This window comes from Culex pipiens, chromosome 1 (genome assembly GCF_016801865.2).
Source record: "Culex pipiens pallens isolate TS chromosome 1, TS_CPP_V2, whole genome shotgun sequence".
Classification (NCBI taxonomy): Eukaryota; Metazoa; Arthropoda; class Insecta; order Diptera; family Culicidae; genus Culex; species Culex pipiens.
Genome location: NC_068937.1, coordinates 5,404,830 through 5,428,141, shown reverse-complemented (window position 1 = coordinate 5,428,141; position 23,312 = coordinate 5,404,830). Strand labels below are relative to the sequence as shown.

Sequence of the window (23,312 nt, the reverse complement as noted above, 5' to 3'; positions counted from 1 at the left end):
TCCGGAACTGGTCACCGATTTTGACGACGTCGACGTTTAAGTGGACGACGAAAAAAAAAAAGAAAACTCAGTGGGTGTTTGAAATGTGAAAAAAAAACTTCAAATTTTATGCTGAAATTGGTGGAAAAGTTGTGCAAAACAAAAAAAAACACTCCAAAGAAGAAAAATAACTAAGGATTACCAGTTCAGTGTTGCCAGCCCTAAAATCAAACCCAACACAAAAAAATCTCAACCCTGAAGCGACGCGATAATGACGAGCATCCAAAGCATTTGGAGTCTCGCAAGAAGCAGAAGAAGTGATGGCAACACTGGCGCGATTCTGCGAAATGTCACGGGACGCATTGCCAACACGATGGCAGCACTGTCGACCCTGCTGCTGGTCGCCGGAGTTGGTGAGTTTGAACTTAATTTTACGATTAAGCACCCTGAGGAAGCGACTCGAGTGGGCCGAAACGTCGTTAATTGGGGCAAAGCGTGCAGATCGCGGTGCTTTCTGAATGGAAAATTACTCCCGCTCTCGGGGTGGATCTCGGACGAGTTGGGCGGAAAAGAGGCTCTCACCTTTTTCTCTCACTCTCTCGAATTAAGGACTTTTGGGTGGCGGGAGAGTGAAAGCTTCTTGGTGGAAATGGTTGAACGGCATCCAGAAGATGAAAATGAGAAGAATTTTGTGAGAGAGGATGAAGCAAAGTTGTTGTTGTTTTTGTCTCTATTTTGAATGGTATGGTGAAAGTGACAGTTGAAAATAACGGTTGTTCTTAACTCGAAAAATTTTGTGTTTTTCGTGAGTGGGGAATTTGAAGGGATTGAAAAAAATATTGACAGCAATGTTCTACAAAATTTGCACAAACTAATTTGATTACAATTTTCAGCAGTTTTTTTCAAAAAAGAAGAATAAGTTTGTTTTCAAGATTTTTGATAGTCAACAAATCTAAATCTATGAAAATGTTTTCAAATTTATAATTAGTTTTTCACTTGTATTTGACCCTGTAAACTATGGCCTAAATAGGAACAGTCGTTTTCAGAGTTCATAAAAGTTTTCAATTTCGAAATCGATCACTTTGCATACTATATTCTGCAAATATAATTTAAAAACAAGATATCTTTTACTGCCAGCATGGAAAACTTTTAAAAAATAATTGATTCTTAAGAGGTTTTTTTTTGTGAAAAACTCTAATGTTCTGAAATATTATTCTTAGATTAATTTTTAATTAATATCACAATATTCAAAAATCTTAATATTGAGAAAAAATTTTAAATTAATTCTGCAAAAAAAAAATTTAAACAGTGTTTAATACAATTTAACATTTATGTTGTGATTATGCATTTTAAATTTGGCCCAATTCAAGTTTTCCTTAAACCTAGAGAGTCTATTTTTCATAATCAGTTTGTCCATGTTTACATTAAATGTTCCTCGCTAAATTGGCAGCTGAGCAGTTCTCTACGAAATTGGTCTTTTTTTAATTTTATTTTTTCTAATTTCCAATCTGGCTGAAACAAGATCCTCTGTAATTATTAAGTCAAATTTAATTACAAAAGCCGACACGGTCCTAATCAGGTCCAAGTACCAAAAAGGACCTAATAAAAATAATTTTATGAAAAAAAATCTGGCTGAAACTTTTTTGGTATGCCCAAAGAAGCCATTTTGCATCATTAGTTTGTCCACATAATTTTCCATACAAATTTGGCAGCTTTGTTATTGGTCTGATATTGGTTGAGAGCCAACACAACTTTGGAATAACATTTTTTGTTATGGAAGAATACCTCCAACTGTTATTGGTATGATCGGATTTGTTGTTAAAATAACAAAAAATAATAACAAAGATTTGTTCGAAGAATATCTAGAAATGTTATTAGTCTGTTATTACAATAACAATTCAATAACAAAAAAATCATAACGACGAATAACAAATCTTGTTATAAATAACATACAATGTTATTGGACTAGTATTTTCAAATAACAAACAATGTTATTCCCAAGTTATTTCCGGCTGCTCGGGAAGTTTTTTGAAAAAAGTCGCAGTTATCCATTTTTTTTAAATAAGTGCCCATTTTGTCAAAAAAAAAAATAAAAGCATACAGGCCACGGTTAAGCCATTTGAAATAAAAAAAAATGTTTTAAAATGCATTATACTTTTGCTTTACATTGGAATTTCATTGAAAAAATAACATTTTTTATGAAAAAGAGCCCAAACATGCTAAAAATGATTGTCAATGCAGAAAAATGCATTTTAGATTGTTTTCAGTAAATTTTTTTTTGAAAAATGTGTGTTGCCCCTGATTTTGCCGATCAATTTTGATGGGAGGGGCGACATAAACTTTGCAATATATTTGCAACGGCCTAATAAAAAAAATTAAATCATAAAGTAGTTAAGTTAAATTTTGATAAAAAGCATAGTTTTCAAGATAAATGAATTTAAAAGGTAAAATTTTTAAATTGACACATTTCCCTATGTTTTTTTGTCTATGTTGAACTTCCAATGAAAAACTATTTTCTGAAATTTTTCGAAAAAACATGATTTTTTTAATCTATTAAATTTGGACAAAGATTATTTACTTTTCTGGAATTTTCTGAAAAAGATAGCATTTTATGGCTAATATTAGGGGGAGAGGGGGTAATATGCACCCCCTGCTTTTCACGGTTTTGGAAGAATTTTCCGGGGAAAAAAATCATAGAAATTGGAAGCTTAACATTGCTAAACCATGCTAGAAAAATTTGAGCATCGCAGTATCAAAACAGCTCAAGTTATTTTCAAAACTTCAAAATGTTGTGTTTTCATCTAATTTTCATTGAACTTTCCTTATGGTTTTTGGACAATAAAAAGAGCATTTATTGATATTGTAAGTGTTGAGGTGTATAGTTTTTGCCATAATCTTCCTTATTCTGTAGAAAATTGGTCAAAATTATCCCATAGTTCTAGCCAATTTTAGCAAAATCCCTTAGAAGGTTGATATTTAATTAAAAAAATCAGCTTCCAAAATTTCAACTTTTTAGCATAATTTTAGCTTAAGGACCCAATTGCATGGCCAAAATAATGACCTTGACGAAATTGGTCAAAATTATCCCATAGTTCTAACCATTTTAAACAAAGTCCCTTAGAAGGTATATCTAATAATTAAAAAAATCAGCTTCCAAAATTTCAACTTTTTAGAATAATTTTAGCTTAAGGACCCCATTTCATAGTCAAAATAATGACCCTGACGAAATTGGTGAAAATTATCCCATAGTTCTAACCAATTTTAGCAAAGTCCCTTAGAAGGTATATCAAATAATTAAAAAAATCAGCTTCCAAAATTTCAACTTTTTAGAATAATTTTAGCTTAAGGACCCAATTGCATGGCCAAAATAATGACCCTGACGAAATTGGTCTAAATTATCCCATAGTTCTAACCATTTTAAACAAAGTCCCTTAGAAGGTATTTCTAATAATTAAAAAAATCAGCTTCCAAAATTTCAACTTTTTAGAATAATTTTAGCTTAAGGACCCCATTTCATAGTCAAAATAATGACCCTGACGAAATTGGTGAAAATTATCCCCCAAAATTATAACCATTTTAAACAAAGTCCTTTAGGGGGTATATCAAATAATTAAAAAAAATCAGCTTCCAAAATTTCAACCTTTAAGAATAATTTTAGCTTAAGGACCCCATTTCATGGTCAAAATAATGACCCTGACGAAATTGGTCAAAATTATCCCAAAGATCTAAACATATTTAACAAAAGAAAAAATAATAACAGATTGTGTTATGGACACTTAGAAACTTTCACATTTGTGCGATTTATGGTAATTTTATTTCTAAGTCAGTATACCAAACGAATAACAAATTTTGTTACTAGGAGAGTTTTTGAAATGTATAACATTTCCTTTAATTAGCGTGTTATTAAACATTTTCAATATAATATCACTTCAATACCAAATTTTGTTATTTTATCAGAAACTGTTATTATTTTTTCTTTTTGAAGTTGAACTTCAGGATAAAATAATAACACTTTTTGTTATTTTAACAGCATTTGTAATTGAAATATTATTAATTTTGTTATTACCGTCTGCCCGGGAATGATTTTCTTTTGATGATGATTATTCCATCGCTGAAAAGTAGGAATAGATAAGTAGTGATCTGTCACAGCAGGGTTGCCAGGTTTCTGCAATTATAAACTAGATCATAAAGAAAGCATTCCGAAAATGGTAATATAATTAATCGTACCAAGGTTACCAGACTGAGGAAATAAACTACTTTTCAGAATAATCTTTTGAAGCTTCATTTAAAAATTGAAAAAAAAATAAGTTTGGCAATTCATGAAGCACAAATAAAAAATGCTAGAAAGCATTATTGTATACTTCTTTGCTCACATGTAAGTAATTTGCAATAATCCAACCGTAATAACCTTGTGCTTTCTCTCAAATTATCCTTCTCTCGCTTGAGCCTTATGCGAGAAGAAAGTTTTGCCAAAGCTTTCTCTCCCTCTCAATCAGTCGGAGGTCCTTTCGAAATTGAGCAAGCGCGACTGCGCAGTAACAGCATTTCCTCTTTCATTCAACTTTGTAGTGTTAAATTTGAATTTCGATGATTGTTATAAATTAGATCTTTATTTAGAGGGAAAAAAATGTTGACATTTCTTATGACAAAGAAAACGAAATTTATTTCCAAAAAATACTCTCGAAAAACATGAAATTACAACATCAGCAAAAAATCTACCCCCACTTTACCAGAAATAGCCCAACACCTCCCTCCCCCACAACAACAACAAATACAGAAGAAAAAACCCAAATCAAGGAAAAACCCGCTGCCTTTTCCTGCGTGGGTGTGTTGCTTCATTCATTCAATCGTCCTTTTTCCCCCCACTTCCCTCTCCTACCAGATTCGTTTTGTTGGTTGGCGACGAACGAATCATCCTGATCCAAGGTGGCCATGACGAGAAGTTGGGGGTTGGGGCTGTCAAGAGAGATGACCTTATGGAAGCCATAATACATCGTCGTCGTCGTCGTCGTCGACAGCTTGGCATGGCTTGCTGGGGCTAAAAGTGCTGCTGGCTGCCTGCTGCCAGTTGATGGATTTTATTGAATGAAAACTATTTTTGGCTGCTGGCTGAGTGTAGTTTGCTTGAGCGTTTTTCTTTTTTTTTTTCGAGGTTGTTTTATTTCTTGCTCCATGTTTGTCAAGGACTATCGAACGATAGTGGATTGATTGAGGGTCTTTGAAGATTGATAACAATAAAAAAAACAATTCTTGAATAAATCTTTGGACGTAATGGGCACTGATTTTTTTATTTTTGAATTTTTTTTAAACATTTTTAATATCAGCAATTCAATTCAATTCAGTAAAATCCAATTAAGCTCTTCGATCGCAAAAACAAAACAAACAAAACCCATCAACGCCAGACTCAATCAATCCGCCACACTGCACTGCACTGCGCTGTCATCCACTCCACTGCAAAATAGAATAAATAAACAAAAGTGTTGTTGCACATAATGCATCGGCTTGTCAACAGCATCATCATCAGCGTCGTCGTTGATTGATTGAGTGCAGCGACGCCGAGGAGAGCTCGCCATGGTTTCGAGTGAGCTAAAATTAGAAAATTGGTCCGCGCTGGGAACACTGCGCTGCACACTCAAGTGGACACACGAGCTCACCTTTTTTGCCAATCAAAATTTAAATTTTTCTATTTCTGTGGGAAAATGCTGATCTGGGTTGGGTGGAAGATTTGCATTTTGTGATAAGAATTTGTTTTTATTATAAGTTTTTTTTTGTTTCTGTGATCAGTAGAAAATTGCCTCTTTGGTTTCAAGAAGAGACATCTTCAGGGAATTAGTGTTAAGTGGATGGTGCAATTTAGGTTCTAAATCAGTGATCCTCACTGGCGAACACGTGACTAGACACTTACTGGGCGTCAAATGCAGTTCTTGGTTTCGTGGAAGAGACATTGTTCTGTTTGTCTATTGAAAGCAGTTTTGCAGATTTTAGAGATTTTGTAACCATCCTTCAAGTTTTTGCCATTTTGACAATATTGATAATTTTGACAATTTTGAAAATGATGACAATTTTGACAATTTTGACAATGTTGACAATGTTGACAATGTTGACAATTTTGACAATTTTGACAATTTTGACAATGTTGACTATTTTGACAATTTTGACAATTTTGACAATTTTGACAATTTTGACAATTTTGACAATTTTGACAATTTTAATTTTGACAATTTTGACAATTTTGACAATTTTGACAATTTTGACAATTTTGACAATTTTGACAATTTTGATAATTTTGACAATTTTGACAATTTTGACAATTTTGACAATTTTGACAATTTTGACAATTTTGACAATTTTGACAATTTTGACAATTGTGACAATTTTGACAATTTTGACAATTTTGACAGTTTTGACAATTTTGACAATTTTGACAATTTTGACAATTTTGACAATTTTGACAATTTTGACAATTTTGAAATTTTGACAATTTTGACAATTTTGACAATTTTGACAATTTTGACAATTTTGACAATTTTGACAATTTTGACAATTTTGACAATTTTGACAATTTCGACAATTGCGACAATTTCGACAATTTTGACAATTTTGACAGATATGTCAATTTTGACAATTTTGACAGTTTTGACAATTTTGACAATTTTGTCAATTTTTACAATTTTTACAATTTTTACAATTTTTACAATTTTTACAATTTTTACAATTTTTACAATTTTACAATTTTTACAATTTTTACAATTTTTACAATTTTTACAATTTTTACAATTTTTACAATTTTCACAATTTTTACAATTTTTACAATTTTTACAATTTTTACAATTTTTACAATTTTTACAATTTTTACAATTTTTACAATTTTTACAATTTTTACAATTTTTACAATTTTTACAATTTTTACAATTTTTACAATTTTTACAATTTTTACAATTTTTACAATTTTTACAATTTTTACAATTTTTACAATTTTTACAATTTTTACAATTTTTACAATTTTTACAATTTTTACAATTTTGATAATTTTGACAATTTTTACAATTTTTACAATTTTTAAAAATTTTACAATTTTTACAATTTTTACAATTTTTACAATTTTTACAATTTTGACAATTTTTACAATTTTTACAATTTTTACAATTTTTACAATTTTTACAATTTTTACAATTTTTACAATTTTTACAATTTTTACAATTTTTACAATTTTTACAATTTTTACAATTTTTACAATTTTTACAATTTTAACAATTTTAACAATTTTAACAATTTTAACAATTTTAACAATTTTTACAATTTTAACAATTTTTACAATTTTTACAATTTTTACAATTTTTACAATTTTTACAATTTTGACAATTTTGACAATTTTGACAATTTTGACAATTTTGACAATTTTGACAATTTTGACAATTTTGACAATTTTGACAATTTTGACAATTTTGACAATTTTGACAATTTTGACAATTTTGACAATTTTGACAATTTTGACAATTTTGACAATTTTGACAATTTTGACAATTTTGACAATTTTGACAATTTTGACAATTTTGACAATTTTGACAATTTTGTCAATTTTGACAATTTTGACAATTTTGACAATTTTGACAATTTTGACAATTTTGACAATTTTGACAATTTTGACAATTTTGACAATTTTGACAATTTTGACAATTTTGACAATTTTGACAATTTTGACAATGTTGACAATGTTGACAATTTTGACAATTTTGACAATTTTGACAATTTTGACAATTTTGACAATTTTGACAATTTTGACAATTTTGACAATTTTGACAATTTTGACAATTTTGACAATTTTGACAATTTTGACAATTGTGACAATTGTGACAATTTTGACAATTTTGACAATTTTGACAATTTTCACAATTTTGACAATTTTGTCAATTTTGACAATTTTCACAATTTTGACAATTTTGTCAATTTTGACAATTTTGACAGATATGTCAATTTTGACAATTTTGACAGTTTTGACAATTTTTACAATTTTTACAATTTTACAATTTTTACAATTTTTACAATTTTTACAATTTTTACAATTTTTACAATTTTTACAATTTTTACAATTTTTACAATTTTTACAATTTTTACAATTTTTACAATTTTTACAATTTTTACAATTTTTACAATTTTTACAATTTTTACAATTTTTACAATTTTTACAATTTTTACAATTTTTACAATTTTTACAATTTTTACAATTTTTACAATTTTTACTATTTTTACAATTTTTACAATTTTTACAATTTTTACAATTTTTACAATTTTTACAATTTTTACAATTTTGATAATTTTGACAATTTTTACAATTTTTACAATTTTTAAAAATTTTACAATTTTTACAATTTCGACAATTTGGACAATTTTGGCAATTTTGACAATTTTGACAATTTCGACAATTTTGACAATTTTGACAATTTGGATAATTTTGACAATTTTGACAATTTTGACAATTTTGACAATTTTGACAATTTTGACAATTTTGACAATTTTGACAATTTTGACAATTTTTCAATGCCTATTGAGCTTCACAGATCCCAAATATTCGATTTCAATTTTGAAATATCAAATACGTGTTGTTTGGCCAAACTTTCTGAGCATTGGTCCGACATCTGGTAGAATTTGGGTTTAGGTCACGAGTTTTTGTCATCAATATGCGGAAATCTGTATCTTTTGAAGCAATTTTCTGATCGATTTGATGTCTTCGGCAATGTTGTAAAAAACTTGCTTTTTGAACCAAACAGAAGTATGGACCAACATTTTTCCGGAAAATTATAATTAATTAAAAAACTTGTTTTTTTTTAATAAACAGAAATTTCCTTTTTTTTACGGAGACATTTTTTTTTTGTAATTGTAATTTGTAATTTATTGGAAACGATAGCCTGTTAGTATAACACTTTGTATCATTTCAGTTTTTGATTTTTTTACTTAAAATATCTGCAGCAAAAGGAACAGAAAATTATCGATACATTTGTCTAAGAAGCATTGACGATTGGACCTTTGGTTGCTGAGATTCAGCGGATAAAAAAAGGAAAGGATTTTTTTTTTGAAAAATTAAACTATTCTGAGCCTCACCTGAAGAGCCCCCTTTTTCGACTGATAATATCTCAGCAGCTTATGGCACAACTCTTAATGTTAAATCATGAAAGGTTTTGAAATTTTCTGACTTTTTTTAAACTAACATTTAAAACACGCCTGATATTAAATATTTTATTATTTTTTTTTTTTGAAATATTAAAGAATGTGATATAATATAAAATATTTTATTTATTGAAATTAAAGATATTTTTTTAAACAACAAATGTTTAATTTCAAATATAAAAAAAATACTTGTAAATTTGTTGCTCGTTATTAGACAAATTTATTGGAAAATTTGTGATTTTTTGGAAAAAAAATCATTCAGAAATGGATACACATGAACACTATTTAAACAAAATCGTAAATCTGATTCTTTGTTTGTAAAATCAAACTTTTAGAGGCTATACAGTCCAGACTCAATCATCCGAAAGCCTTGTCAAAATTTCATTTCGGATAATCGATACTTCGGATAATCGAATTACAAAAAAAAATTATTGTTGTCTTATTTTTGATTGGTTAGCTTAAATATGACCACTGAACTACTTTGAAGTGATTTAGAATTTTAAATCCAAGATGGTGGTTAAAATTGCGGTGATTTTTTATTTAATAGCCAATCAACCATTCAAATTTGACTTAAATGGGTTCGTGGAATTCAAAATTTGATGTTAAAAAAATACGAAAAAAAATATTTATTTTTCGTGATTCGTTTTTCCGAGTCCCATAAATACAAACCTTCGGTTAATCGAAACTTTGAAAAATCGAGGCTTCGGATAATCGAGTCTTGACTGTATCTTAAAAACGTCGTATTTTATCAATATTTCTGTAAGCAATTAAAAAGTGATTGCAAAGTTTAATTTTACATTAAAAACTGAAGCCGAACAAAAATCAGTGTAATTTTTATTTTTTCCATAAAAGACACTATTCATAACATCGTGACTCGGTGGCAAATTTTTAATCGTCTTTTAATTAATCAAAAGTTGCGGTTTGTCCCTAGGAACAAATAAAATTAAAAAAACGGCATAAAATATTTTAATAATTTTGTTGAATATCTCAGCCATTGAAATCGAGTTTTAAAGATCTGTGAAGGGTCCAAATGTGAGGCAATTTTGCCAAGAATTTGACTTGCGACACGATAGCACGATCACGACGATAAAACATAAGATTTGTAACTCCCTCAATTACTATCTTTGTTATTTTTGCTTTTCATTCAAATAATTCTATGCAACTATTTACAATTTGTCAATAAATCTAAATCTCTCTTTTCTCCCCTCTCTTTCCCAGCCCTCTGCGACGAGGACACAACGCCGCACCCGCTGGTGGACGACCACTACTGGCGCCACTCGCAGCCGATCCTGTTTCCGGGCGCGAACCAGTTCGGTGGTCCCCCCTCACGACCGTACGCGTACAACCCGGCCGCCGGCAAGCTAAAATTCGACGGCCGGCTGGTGAAGGCCCAAAAGCAGAACCCCAACTCAAAGTCCAAGGCCAACGTCGGCGGAGGTGGTGGCGGCGGCAATGGACGGACCCCGTTGCCCCACGGACGAATCAAGATGGCGCCCGGGCCGATTCCGATCGGGCAGGAGATTCCGAACGGGCCGGGTGATTTGAGGAATGGTCCAAGGAGGCCGGTGCCACCGGTTTACGGGACCGGCGGTGGATTTGGGACACTTTCGCACGGGTTGAGTCGACCGGTTGGGGGAGAGCGAACCGAGGGCAACCCGCGGATGCACAACGGGTACGAGTACGGGGGATCGCTGGACAAGGTGTTCGTGCCGGAGGGTGACCTACTGGCGGGTGGTGCCGGAGCGGACAATTCCCCGGGCGTGGACAACTGCGACATTCAGTGCGAGCCGAAGGAGTTCAAGTGCGAGAAGAGTTGCGCCTGTGTCCACATGGATCTGCACTGTAACGGGCAGGCGGATTGCATTCTGTCCGAGGACGAGCAGAACTGCGAAGCGGTCCAGCAGGAGCTGATGGCGCGGATGAAGGAGTCGTGTGAGGCCAGCGGAACGCACATGATTTGTGCGACCTCGACGACGTGCATTTCGAAGGAGTGGCGATGTGATGGGGACGATGATTGTGGGGATCGGAGCGATGAACGCGGATGCGGAACGGCCCATCAGTGCACGGAGAACAAGTACCAGTGCGCGAACGAGCTGTGCATCCCGCGGGAGTGGGTCTGCGACGGGGATGACGATTGTACGGATCTCTCGGACGAGAGGAATTGTTCGAGGCAGTGAGTATTTTCAAGATTGAAATAACGATATTTTTTATTTAGTTTTATGGTTTTGATGAAATTTAATACAAAAGTTTAAATTTTAAGTGGATAGCGAAGATGCAAATTTCTAAAATCTAGTTTAAAATAGATTCTGATTTCAACATGTCAACGAGTTCACAATGAATCAGTTATGCCTTGTTATGGAAGAAAAGTTAAACCAGTTTGAACCACTCTAATGCAAATGTGTTTATTGGACTATCAGGAAATACTTATATTTATAGCGATTCCAAGTGGTACAATTTGACTCAAATTTAGCTCAAATGTGGCATGCGAGTTCCTTGGCCAAGAAATAATTAGATCCGTTTTTTTTGTTGACGATAAAGGGTACCCTACCCTAAAAAGGCTTTTTTTGACGATTATCACAAAAATATTTGTTTTTTTTTTAAATCATATATCATATATACCGCCGTTCCTGTACTAGGCGAAATTCTCGAATGTTTGCTGATTTTCATTATTTAAACAACTTATTTTGCAATTTTTTTGATAGAAACTTGCTTGCTCACTTCTTATTGAGCTATTTATCACTCGATTTCAGTTGAAAACGCTATTTTATGAGCTGAGCAACTCTCTACGAAATCGACCGATTTCAACCATTTTTATTTTTTGTATTTTTTTTATTTTACTCAAACTTTGTGGGGGCCTTCCCTATGACCAAATAAGCTATTTTGCGTCATTGGTTCACCCATACAAGTCTCCATACAATTTTGGCAGCTGTCCATACAAAAATGGTATGTAAATATTCAAACAGCTGTAACTTTTGAGTGAATTTTCTGATCAATTTGGTGTCTTCGGCAAAGTTGTAGGTATTGTTGAGGATTTTTGAGAAAAAAATAGGTACACGGAAAAAAAATTGCATTGCATTGATTTTTTTATCAACTTTTTTTTTCACTAAAAATCAATTTCCCAAAATACGTATTTTTTTATTTTCGAGATTTTTTGATATGTTTTAGGGGACAAAAATTCGCAACTTTTGAGCCATAGAGAAACATGGTCAAAAAATCTGCCGCCGAGTTATGAATTTTTGAAAAAATAGTATTTTTTGGAAAAAATCGAAGTTTCATGCAAAAACAAGTTTGACACTATTTTTTAATGCAAAATTGAATTTGCAATCGAAAAGTACTTCACAGATTTTTTGATAAAGGGCTCCGTTTTCAAGATATAGCCACCGAAAGTTTGATTTTAGCGAAATATTTGCAGTTTTTCAATTTTTAAAAATAGTGACCATGAGTGACCATTTCCAAATATTTTTTTTTTTAAAGTTCAGAAAATTTGCAATAAAATTGTCTAAGAGACATTGAAGATTGGACCTCGGGTTGCTGAGATAGAGCCGCTTAAAGAAAAAGAAACACAAAAAATTGAAGTTTTCTTAATATCGCCAAAAAAACACACCATTTTCTAATGACGATATCTCAGCAACTAATGGTCCGATTTTCAATGTTAATATATGAAACATTCGTGAAATTTTCCAATCTCTTCGAAAAAAATATTTTGAAAAATTTTAAATCAAGACTAGTTTTTTAAATGGGCGTAATATTTAATGTTTGGCCCATTTAAAATGTTAGTCTTGATCTCGAAAATAAAAAAAATACCCAAAAATCTCGAAAATAAAAAATACGTATTTTGGGAAATTGAGTTTAAGTGAAAAAAAAAGTTAATAAAAAATTGGGCAATTTTTTTTCCGTGTACCTATTTTTTTCTCAAAAATCCTCAACAATACCTACAACTTTGCCGAAGACACCAAATTGATCAGAAAATTCACTCAAAAGTTACAGCTGTATGAATGTTTACATACCATTTTTGTAAGGACAGCTGCCAAAATTGTATGGAAACTTGTATGGGTGAATCAATGACACAAAATAGCAGATTTGGTCATAGGGAAGGCCCCCACAAAGTTTGAGCCAAATAAGAAATACAAATAAAATCCATTTCCGGTTTTGGTAGAGAATTGCTCAGCTGTAATCTGATCGCATAAATGTCCCATATGCATTTTAAACGCTTTTGAGTTATTAATGCAGTTTGGTTCAAAATCGTGTGCTTTTCAGAAAAGCATACAACATCCAGAACTATGTTCTAGAAATCAGAAGGAAATCCAGTTTTTTCGCGAAAACTTTTTACGTAACCTTATTCGTGGGACAAACTTCAAATGCCTTTTTCCTCAGCTTGCTGTTTTTGCATATTGGACAGTTATGTGAACATGGGCAGTAATTGAAAGTCAATGTTCTGGTATGGCAACATTAGATGCTCGCTGTAATTATATGCTGTTCCCCTACCTGTTATTCGCCGCGATTTAACGGAAAATAACTAAGACATTCAAAAATCATAGCTGAATACACTTAAAGATCAAAGGAAAACTATATTTGCTGATCTGAAGGTCTCGAGACTATAGAGATGAATATTCATTAACAGGGTGCACAGGGTTATGATAAAAAACATATCTGAATTCAGTCCATTAATTTTATGTAAAGCACCATGCGTCCCCAGCAAAATGGCAACTCACTTCTTACCATATAAGTTCGACTTTTTTTTGACATATCACAAAATCCTGTTGATAGATATGCATATTAGGGTGGGTACGGATTTTGAAAAGTTCTCAGATCAAGTTCTGGTGTGGTTCCCCTTGTAGGGCATACCCATAGGGACTCTCATACCAAATTTCAGCTCATTTGGTTGAAAACTGGCTTGTCTCAAGCGAGTTCAAGTTTACATGGGATTTACTATGGGAAATTTTGAATTTTCGTTCATTCGCTTCTACAGGCCTGGGGAAAACATGTAGAAACTTCTAGGAAGGCCAGCAATGAGCGGAAACGTGTGGAGAACAACTTTCCCAAAGAGACCAGGTCGATTCGGTCAACCCCCATCGAGCTCAACGGCAATACATCCGGGGTTTTCAGAACCAACGGTTTTCTCCAGAAAAGCAACAAATTTTCCTTAGCATGCTATGAATGCTTGATGAACACCGCGACGCCACATGTCAAACAGCTACCACGTGATTGTAAAATTTGCACCATAACATTTTTTTTCTTATTTGGAGGTTTAGAATACAGCTAAATAGTATCAGGATCACCATAAATTTTAATTCTATGGTTCAAAAAGTAATAAAAAGTATTTTTTATAGGCGATGCAAGTCCACGTGGTAGCTGTTTGACATGTGGCGTCGCGGTGTTCATCAAGCATTCATAGCATGCTAAGGAAAATTTGTTACTTTTCTGGAGAAAACCGTTGGTTCTGAAAACCCCGGATGTATTGCCGTTGAGCTCGATGGGGGTTGACCGAATCGACCTGGTCTCTTTGGGAAAGTTGTTCTCCACACGTTTCCGCTCATTGCTGGCCTTCCTAGAAGTTTCTACATGTTTTCCCCAGGCCTGTAGAAGCGAATGAACGAAAATTCAAAATTTCCCATAGTAAATCCCATGTAAACTTGAACTCGCTTGAGACAAGCCAGTTTTCAACCAAATGAGCTGAAATTTGGTATGAGAGTCCCTATGGGTATGCCCTACAAGGGGAACCACACCAGAACTTGATCTGAGAACTTTTCAAAATCCGTACCCACCCTAATGCATATGTTACATAAAATGTCCTTAAAAATAATGAAACATATTTTTAATTGGGATATGTTTTTTTCGCTAAAATTTTTGCTTTCGTCAAATCTTACATTTTTTGAAAACTAAGGATTGCAAAACAACAGAACTATTGTTAAATGCATTTTGAAACACTTTTTTCATTCAAATTATTAGACTATGGCTTGTTATTTAAATTTATTTTTTCATTTTAAAATAGTGATTTTTGGAAAAAAAATTTACGCATACAATTTTTTGACCTAATTTTTCAATGTATAATTGAATTTGCTCTTACAAAACAACTAAACAGCTCTGTTAGAGGTGGGCAAAAAAAGAGCGAACCGCTCAAAGAGCCGGTTCACTGAAAAGAGCGAACGAGCCGTGGCTCACAAAAAAAAAAGAACCGCGGTTCTTTTTTAAACTCCAGTCTTTTGGGAGAACCGTTTCAAGATGTTATGATTTTTGCTATAAATTTTGTTTTTGAGAATTGAAAATGCAATTTCAAATATTTCAATGCTTATAAAAATTAATCCCAAAAGTAAATAATTTTCTAAACGAACTGAAAAAAAAAAACATTTAATTGTTCAACTGATTGTATATTAAAGTATTACCCGAATACAAATTTGAGTATTTCAAATTGCATAAGCTGTTAAATATTACCAAAAATCTACTGAATAGTTTAGACATTTGGAAAAAAAATCCTTTTGTCCGATTGAACTTTAGCGATTAAATCAGAATGTAGAAAAGAGGTCACAGAATATTTTCTTCAGAAATAGTATCAGCATTAGTTCTATTATTGCAGAAATAAACGCAATTTTAAATTAAATAGTTAGGTTCGAGTAAAAATTTTAACATAGAAACCATCAAGACCTATGGTTTAAGGGCATCTTCTCGTTTTCAGTTTTAATTTTTTATCAAATTATTTATAAAAGTCCAATGTGAAATAACTTATAAAATCACACGATTCTTAAAAAACCTTTTCATACAAATTTTGAAAAAGAGCTAAAGAGCCGTTCAAAAGAGCGGCTCTTTTCAATGAGCGAACGAAAATGAGCGGCTCCTAAAAAAGAGCGGTTTTGCCCACCTCTAAGCTCTGTAATCCCGAGCAGGGGTAAATAACACGGGAATACCAAATTTTGGTATTACTTGGGCAAATAACAGCGACCAAAATGTGCCCTTGGTTGCCCAGTAATAGATGGTAAAATACCATGAAATCATACCAAAATCTTGTATGTGTAAGGGCACAACAATGCCAAACAATGTTATTCCAAGGGTAAAATAATACCTCAAAATAAAACCATTTCAATACCAAGTTGAGGCCTACTGGATTTTTGAACATTGCTTGAATACCAAAACTTGGTATTGCCATGGTTTTATTTTTAGGTATTCCCGCGCCCTTGGAAAATCATATTTTGGTATTTCTGTGGTCTTTCACATACATGATTTTGGTATGATTTCATGGTATTGTACCATCTATTACTGGGCAACCAAGAGCACATTATGGTCGCTGGTATTTGAACAAGTAACACCAAAATTTGGTATTTTCATACCATTTTTAGTGCAGCAGTTGCAGTTAGTGAAAAAACGGAAATTATTCATATGCAACAGCCAAATCTACTCACCTGATGATTCCATGTTGTTATTAGTGATATTCTTCTTGAAGCTTCTGAAAAATAAGTATTATTAGAATGAAACTGAATTGAAATTCACCAAAATTCATTAATCTGTCGATTGACTCGTTTTTCAAAGTATTTGGTTATCCCGACTTAGAGATATTTCAACGTTTTTGAAAAAAATATTAATGGGTATATCACACTAGTTTTTAAAATCATCTTTAACATTTTTGGGTTTCAAGTCATTTTAGCGCAAAATTAATTAACTCGTAAAATTTTTTTAACAAATTTCCCATAGTTTCAGAGAAAATTGATGAAACCTTTCAATATTCAAATAATACCAAAATGTGCCATCCTGACTTTTTTCCACAATTTCAAGTCATTTCTGTAGGGGGTATATCAAAAATGTTTAAAATAAAGTTTGAAATTTCCGGTTTTGAATGAAAGCATTCGCTTTGAGACATCATTTAGCGCAAAATTAATTATTTTGTCAAAATTGGTCAAAATTTTCCCATAGTTGCAGAGGAATTTCATAAAATACTGTAATACCAAAAGAATACCAAAATGTGGTGTTCGATCATTGACAAATTCTGCAATTTTGCAATATCAAAACAATACCTTAAATTGGTATGATACCACATTTTGCTCTTGCATAATCCTTAAGACAAATTTTAAAGGGTCCAGGAATACCAATATTTGGTATTGATACCAGAGAAAGGTATTATTACGCATTTCCCTTGTTATTTACCCATGCTCGGGATGCAAAACGGATGTTTTTGTTCAGGGCAAGATGTAACTTTAAAAAAAAAAATCTCCAAAAAGTTTTAAAAATAAAACATTTTTGGATTTATAATTAAATTTGAAATCGAAAAGTATTGTTGGTAAAAAAGCTCTGGTTGATGTACACCGCAAGTAATATTTTTGGAAAATACAAAAAATAGGTAGCACATAAAAATATGTGTTTTTCCTGATTTTAATTTATTTGCCGCATCTCAGCAGCCCAAAATTGGATCAACAATGTTAAAAAGAGAAAACTGTTGAAAATTTTGTCAGATACTGAACATATTTTTTAAAAGATAAAAACTGAGATAAGCTGTGTCATTCCAAGTCTGATACCAACTATACTTTCCCATAATTCCATTGCCGACTAGCGAGCGGTATTGAATTAGGTGAACACACACACAGAATTAAAAAAAATGGGATTTATTCATGCTTCCATTTTTTTCTGTCCTAATCGTAAGGCAGTTGCAAATATTTTTCAAAGTTTATGTCACCCCTTCCCGAACCCCCCTTTTTAAAATTGGTCCGAAAAATCAGGAGGCAAAACAGTTTTTTTAAGCTTCAAAATTTAAATGAAATAGAAGTCAAATCAACTGAAAATAATCGAAACGCATTTTTCTGCATTGATAATCATATTCAGCATGTTTTGGCTGAATTAAACAATTTTTAGAATTTTTATGAAATTCCAATTTACAGCATCGCAAAAACCTTTTTTTCTGCAAAAAAAAATAAATTGTGTTCAATACTTAGGTATTTTGGAAACTAATGATTGCAAAAAAACTGGACAGGTGTATAATGTATTTTCAAACACGTTTTTCATTCAAATGTTAAATTTTTTAAACTTTTTTATTTTTTTAAAGTTATGTATCAAGGCCAAACATAAATGCCAACTTTTGCTTGTTCCTTCCAAGGGATGTTGGCCTTTCTTCTCTTTACACGCTCGGTTATTGCAAGTGGGTCGAGCTAAGGGGTCGGCCACCCACGCACTTTTCGTCAGCTCAGAGTTTCCTCTCCTCTTGGATAAGCCCGAGTTTTCTTCTTTTTGGGTTGTTTTTTTCTTTCTCTCTCCCACCGGATTACTAACACCAACAGCAAGTGGGGGTAAAAAAGAAGGATATATTTTCGTGTGCATGGATAACGTCGAAGGGAACGAAGGGCACACACACACGCAAACGCAGAATCGAATCGATTGGAAGTTTTATGACTTTATCTGTTGTGGTGGGACGATGTTGTGTGGATGTTTGATGAGATTTGGGTGATTTTAGCATGATTTTTCCATCCTCCTCCACCCAAGGTCCGGCAGTCCGTGACTTGATTTTGCGACAACAACGCGTTCGCAACTTTGATGACGTCATTCGATGGTGTTCGATGGCCTGCTGAGGATAGATTGCGTTTTTTTGGGTTTAGTTTTGGGTGTTTCCTGGAATATGGTTTGCGTTGTTTTTTTTATTTGATTGACATTTGCTTGTTTTCTTTTTGGGCAAAGATTTGCATACACGTGGTGTGAAGCTCGACGTCGAAATAGTTTCTAACTTATTAACATTAAAAATTAAAAATTTCAAAATTTAACGTATAAATTTGTGAATTTTAAATTTCGAATATTTCTATTTTATTTGATGAAAATTAAGCTCATCACAAATATTTTTCAAACAAGCATATGAGCAACTCTCTACGAAATCGGCCGATTTCGACCATTTTTATTTTTTGTATTTTTTTATTTGACTCAAACTTTGTGGGGGTCTTTCCTGTGACCAAATAAGCTATTTTGTGTCATTGGTTCACCCATACAAGTCTCCATACAAATTTGGCTGCTGTCCATACATAAATGGTATGTAAATATTCAAACAGCTGTAATTTTTGAGTGAATTTTCGGACAATTTGGTGTCTTCGGCAAAGTTGTAGGTATTGTTGAGGACTATTGAAAAAAATAGGCACAAGGAAAAAAATTGCAAATTTTTTAATCAACTTTTTTTTCACAAAAACTCAATTTCCCAAAATACGTATTTTTTGATTTTCGAGATTTTTTGATATGTTTTAGGAGACAAAAATCCGCAACTTTTGAGCCATAGAGAAACATGGTCAAAAAATCTGCCGCCGAGTTATAAATTTTTTAAAAAATATTGATTTTTGAAAAAAATCTAAATTTCATGCAAAAACTAATTTGACGTTATTTTTTTAATGAAAAATTGAATTTGCAATCGAAAACGACTTTACAGATTTTTTGATAAAGAGCTCTGTTTACAAAATATGGCCACCGAAAGTTTGATTTTAGCGAATTAAAATTTTTTAAAAATAGTGACCATGAGTGACCATTTCTGAAATATTTTTTTTTTTAAAAAGTTCAGAATTTGCTATAAAATTGTCTAAGAGACTTTGAAGATTGGACCTCGGGTTGCTGAGATACAGCGGCTTTAAGAAAAAGAAACACGAAAATTGAAGTTTTCTAAGTCTCACCCAAACAACTCACCATTTTCTAATGTCGATAAGCAACTAATGGTCCGATTTTCAATGTTAAATCATGAAACATTCGTGAAATTTTCCGATCTTTCCGAAAAAAATATTTTGAAAAAAATAAATCAGGACCAGCATTTTAAATGGGCGTAATATTCAATGTTTGGCCTTGACTAAAAAAAATTCAAAATGTTTTTTTCGAAAAGATCGGACAATTTTACGAATGTTCCATATTTTAACATTCAAAATCGGACCATTAGTTGCTGAGATATCGACATTAGAAAATGGTGGGTTGTTTTGGTGAGACTTAGAAAACTTCAATTTTCGTGTTTCTTTTTCTTAAAGCGGCTCTATCTCAGCAACCCGAGGTCCAATCTTCAATATCTCTTAGACAATTTTATAGCAAATTTTCTGAACTTTTCAAAACATTTTTTTTTAGAAATGGTCACTCATTTTTAAAAATAGAAAAACTGCAAATATTTCGCTAAAATCAAACTTTCGGTGGCTATATCTTGAAAACGGAGATAAAGGGCTAAATCTGCAAAGTACTTTTCGATTGGAAATCAATTTTACATTAAAAAATTACGTCAAATTTATTTTTGCATAAAATTTAGATTTTTTCCAAAAATCAATATTTTTTCAAAAATTTATAACTTGGCGGCAGATTTTTTGCCCATGTTTCTCTATGGCTCAAAAGTTGCGGGTTTTTGTCCCCTAAAACATATAAAAAAATCTCGAAAATCAAAAAAATACGTATTTTGGGAAATTTAGTTTTTGTGAAAAAAAAGTTGATTAAAAAATTAGCAATTTTTTTCCGTATACCATTTTTTTCTCACTAGTCCTACAACTTTGCCGAAGACACCAAATTGATTAGAAAATTCACTCAAAAGTTACAGCTGTTTGAATATTTACATACCATTTTTGTATGGACAGCAGCCAAAATTGTATGGAGGCTTGTATGGGTGAACCAATGACAGAAAATAGCTGGTTTGGAGTTGCTCATGCAAAACCAATCTTTGTAATATATTTGATTAAGTGATGTAAGCGCCACTAATAAGAAAAGTATTTTAAACATTTTTCCAAAATTTTGCTAAAAACCTTTGATATTGTTTAAAAAAGCTGTTTTTAGCGAAATTTACATATTTATAAGGAATTTTGAAAATTGCACCATTCGCACTGAAGCGACACAAACTTATTGTTGAAAAAATCAAGAAATTTCATTCAAGATTTTGGTGAAAATTTTGTTTAGCTGATTTTTAGAGAGAAATTCGTTAAAATTTCAGGCAGATATTTTTTTTTTAAACTGTATTAACATGTTGCCTATGACAAATGGTGGCTAAATTTAAAGTGAATTACAGAGCAAATGTTTTAGAAGAAAATATGATATTTTTGATCTTATTAAAAAGAAATAAAATTAATTTGAAACTAGAAATCCATTTAAAAATCACCGCATGAGTACCTATTTCAAAAATACCACACTTGCCTACAACTCAAACCCCAATACATATTCATCCAGCAACACAAAATCATCAGCAGCTTCAGGCCCAAGCTAATTTCGTTCCACGGGCCAAATGCCCTTTCGCGTGCCCCGTCGACATTCTCGTGGGCGGTACACAAGATCAATCTTTTTTTTTCTGCCCAAAGTGTAACTTCCCCACCTTCATCACCCCTCCCACTTGTAACAATCCTACAAAGGACGTGGCGTGAAGTCGTGGTGCGTAGGTGGTCCTTGACACCACCACCACCATCAGGAGTATTCCCAACAAGAAAAATTACACGTTTTTTGAAGAATTTCAATGACTGCTCGTTTTCTAGAATAAAACAGTCGAAAAGCTTCAAAAATAAACTCATGTTAAATTAAAGGTAATTTTCTTACATGTAAATAATGGAAAGTTTACAGATTCGACGAATTTTTTTCGCAAAATTTCAACCTAGGTGGTGGCTTCCACAGAGAAGGAGAGAAGAGAGAAAATTACCTCTCTAAAAATCTCTCAACTTCAAGCTTCAAATGGGATGCCGGGGAGAGAGAGCTTTTCCCGAAACTCGAATTGAAGCAAAAGCTCTCGCTCTCCCTCTCTCGCAGCAAGTTCTAACGAGCTTTGGACTTGCTGGCTGGGTGGGCTCTGTGGGAGGTTGCACACGATTTGGGTGGTGGAAATGTAAATCGCATGCTTTGATTGGAAGGTGAAGTGTGGAGCCTGTGAATTGCGTTTTGGAAAAATTTGGCGAAAATTGAGTTTTGTTTTTAAGATTGGGTAATTCTCCGCCATCGAGCTGCATTTCTCGATATCTTGTGACGGAGGGGCAGTACGACCAAGCACAGTAAGAAAATGTGTAATTTGGAAACTTGAAAATTACCTTTTCTATGATGCAATTTCACCTAAATTAAGACAATAAAAATGACATTAAAACAAAAAAAACTGTTGAAAAATTTTACATTTTCTTAGGTAAAATTACACATTTCTTCTGACATAAAAAATGTACTCATTCCCAGATGTAATATTACCATTTGTTTTTTTTCTGTGTGTTTGAACATTCGAAAAAAACGAGTTTTCCAATAATGTGCAGCCTGCAATGGTGCTGGTCTGGTGTCAAAGGGACTTTTACTCAGAATTCCTAAAAAAACTTATCTTTCATCGAAAAAAATATAAAAATAGTTTTAATAGATGTACTTTTAGAATTTGCTTTTTTTTTAATTAAAAAATCATTTTGAAATTTCGTGTTTTTTTTAAAATAAGGGTAAGGCCCTATCAGATTTAAAAAAATGCAAAAAATATTTTTTGTGAAATATGTTCTGAATACTTTGCATGTGATTGCAATTAAAATTACAGTTTGTATGCAATTATTTTGCTTTGACACCTGATTTTTTTTCAATAGACCTTTGCAATTATTTTTGAAAGTGGATGTCACCCCCTTCAAAATTGGCCTGCATTATCAGGGAGCAGAAAAATATTTTTTTTTTTTCAAAAGACTTTAGGGTTTTAATTTTAATTTAATTCAATCGACTGAAAACTACTTGAAATGCATTTTTCAGCAAATAATCATATTCTGCATGTTTGAGCTTGTTTAAAAGATACTAATTTTTTTTTGTAAAAAGCACCACAAAAAGTTTTTTTTTTGCGCAAAAATATGTATCAATGCTTACAAACGCTAAAGCTAATAATTGCAAATTAACTACAGTGGTGTAAAATTAACTGCAGTGGTGTAAAATGCATTTTAAAATACTTTTTGTAATTCAAATGTTAATACTACGGCTTAAAATATTAATTTTGTTGTATTTTATTTTATTTTTTAGTTTTTTTTAGAAAACTTATTTATTTGTCAAATTTTGTTAAAATTTTGACCTTAGTCCTATCGTTTCGAAGAAACGCCATTTAAAAAAAAAAGTTTTCAAATGTTTTATTTATTCAAAAGAACGGTTTTGATAAATGATGTTTTATATTTTTTAGGATAGACGTTTTGCAACATTTTAATCTATTTTCACAAAAATATGAAGCAAAAATAGATTGTGCCCTTTTGAAATTTCACTTGAAACTAAATATAAAAAAATCA

At 32.1% G+C, this 23,312-nt stretch overlaps 1 protein-coding gene across 2 annotated transcripts in view; it reads left to right on the top strand.

Moving 5' to 3' along the window:
* The first annotated feature begins 231 nt into the window (after nucleotides 1–231).
* The window catches only part of LOC120421071 (low-density lipoprotein receptor-related protein 4), a 36,540-nt gene continuing 13,459 nt past the window's right edge, over nucleotides 232–23,312 (top strand). For both annotated transcript variants that reach the window (XM_039584216.2, XM_039584217.2), the window contains exons 1-2: nucleotides 232–392; nucleotides 10,363–11,317. In XM_039584216.2, coding sequence (XP_039440150.1) covers nucleotides 251–392; nucleotides 10,363–11,317 — 1,097 coding nt within the window. In that variant the 5' untranslated portion in view covers nucleotides 232–250. The remainder of the gene's footprint in view (nucleotides 393–10,362; nucleotides 11,318–23,312) is intronic.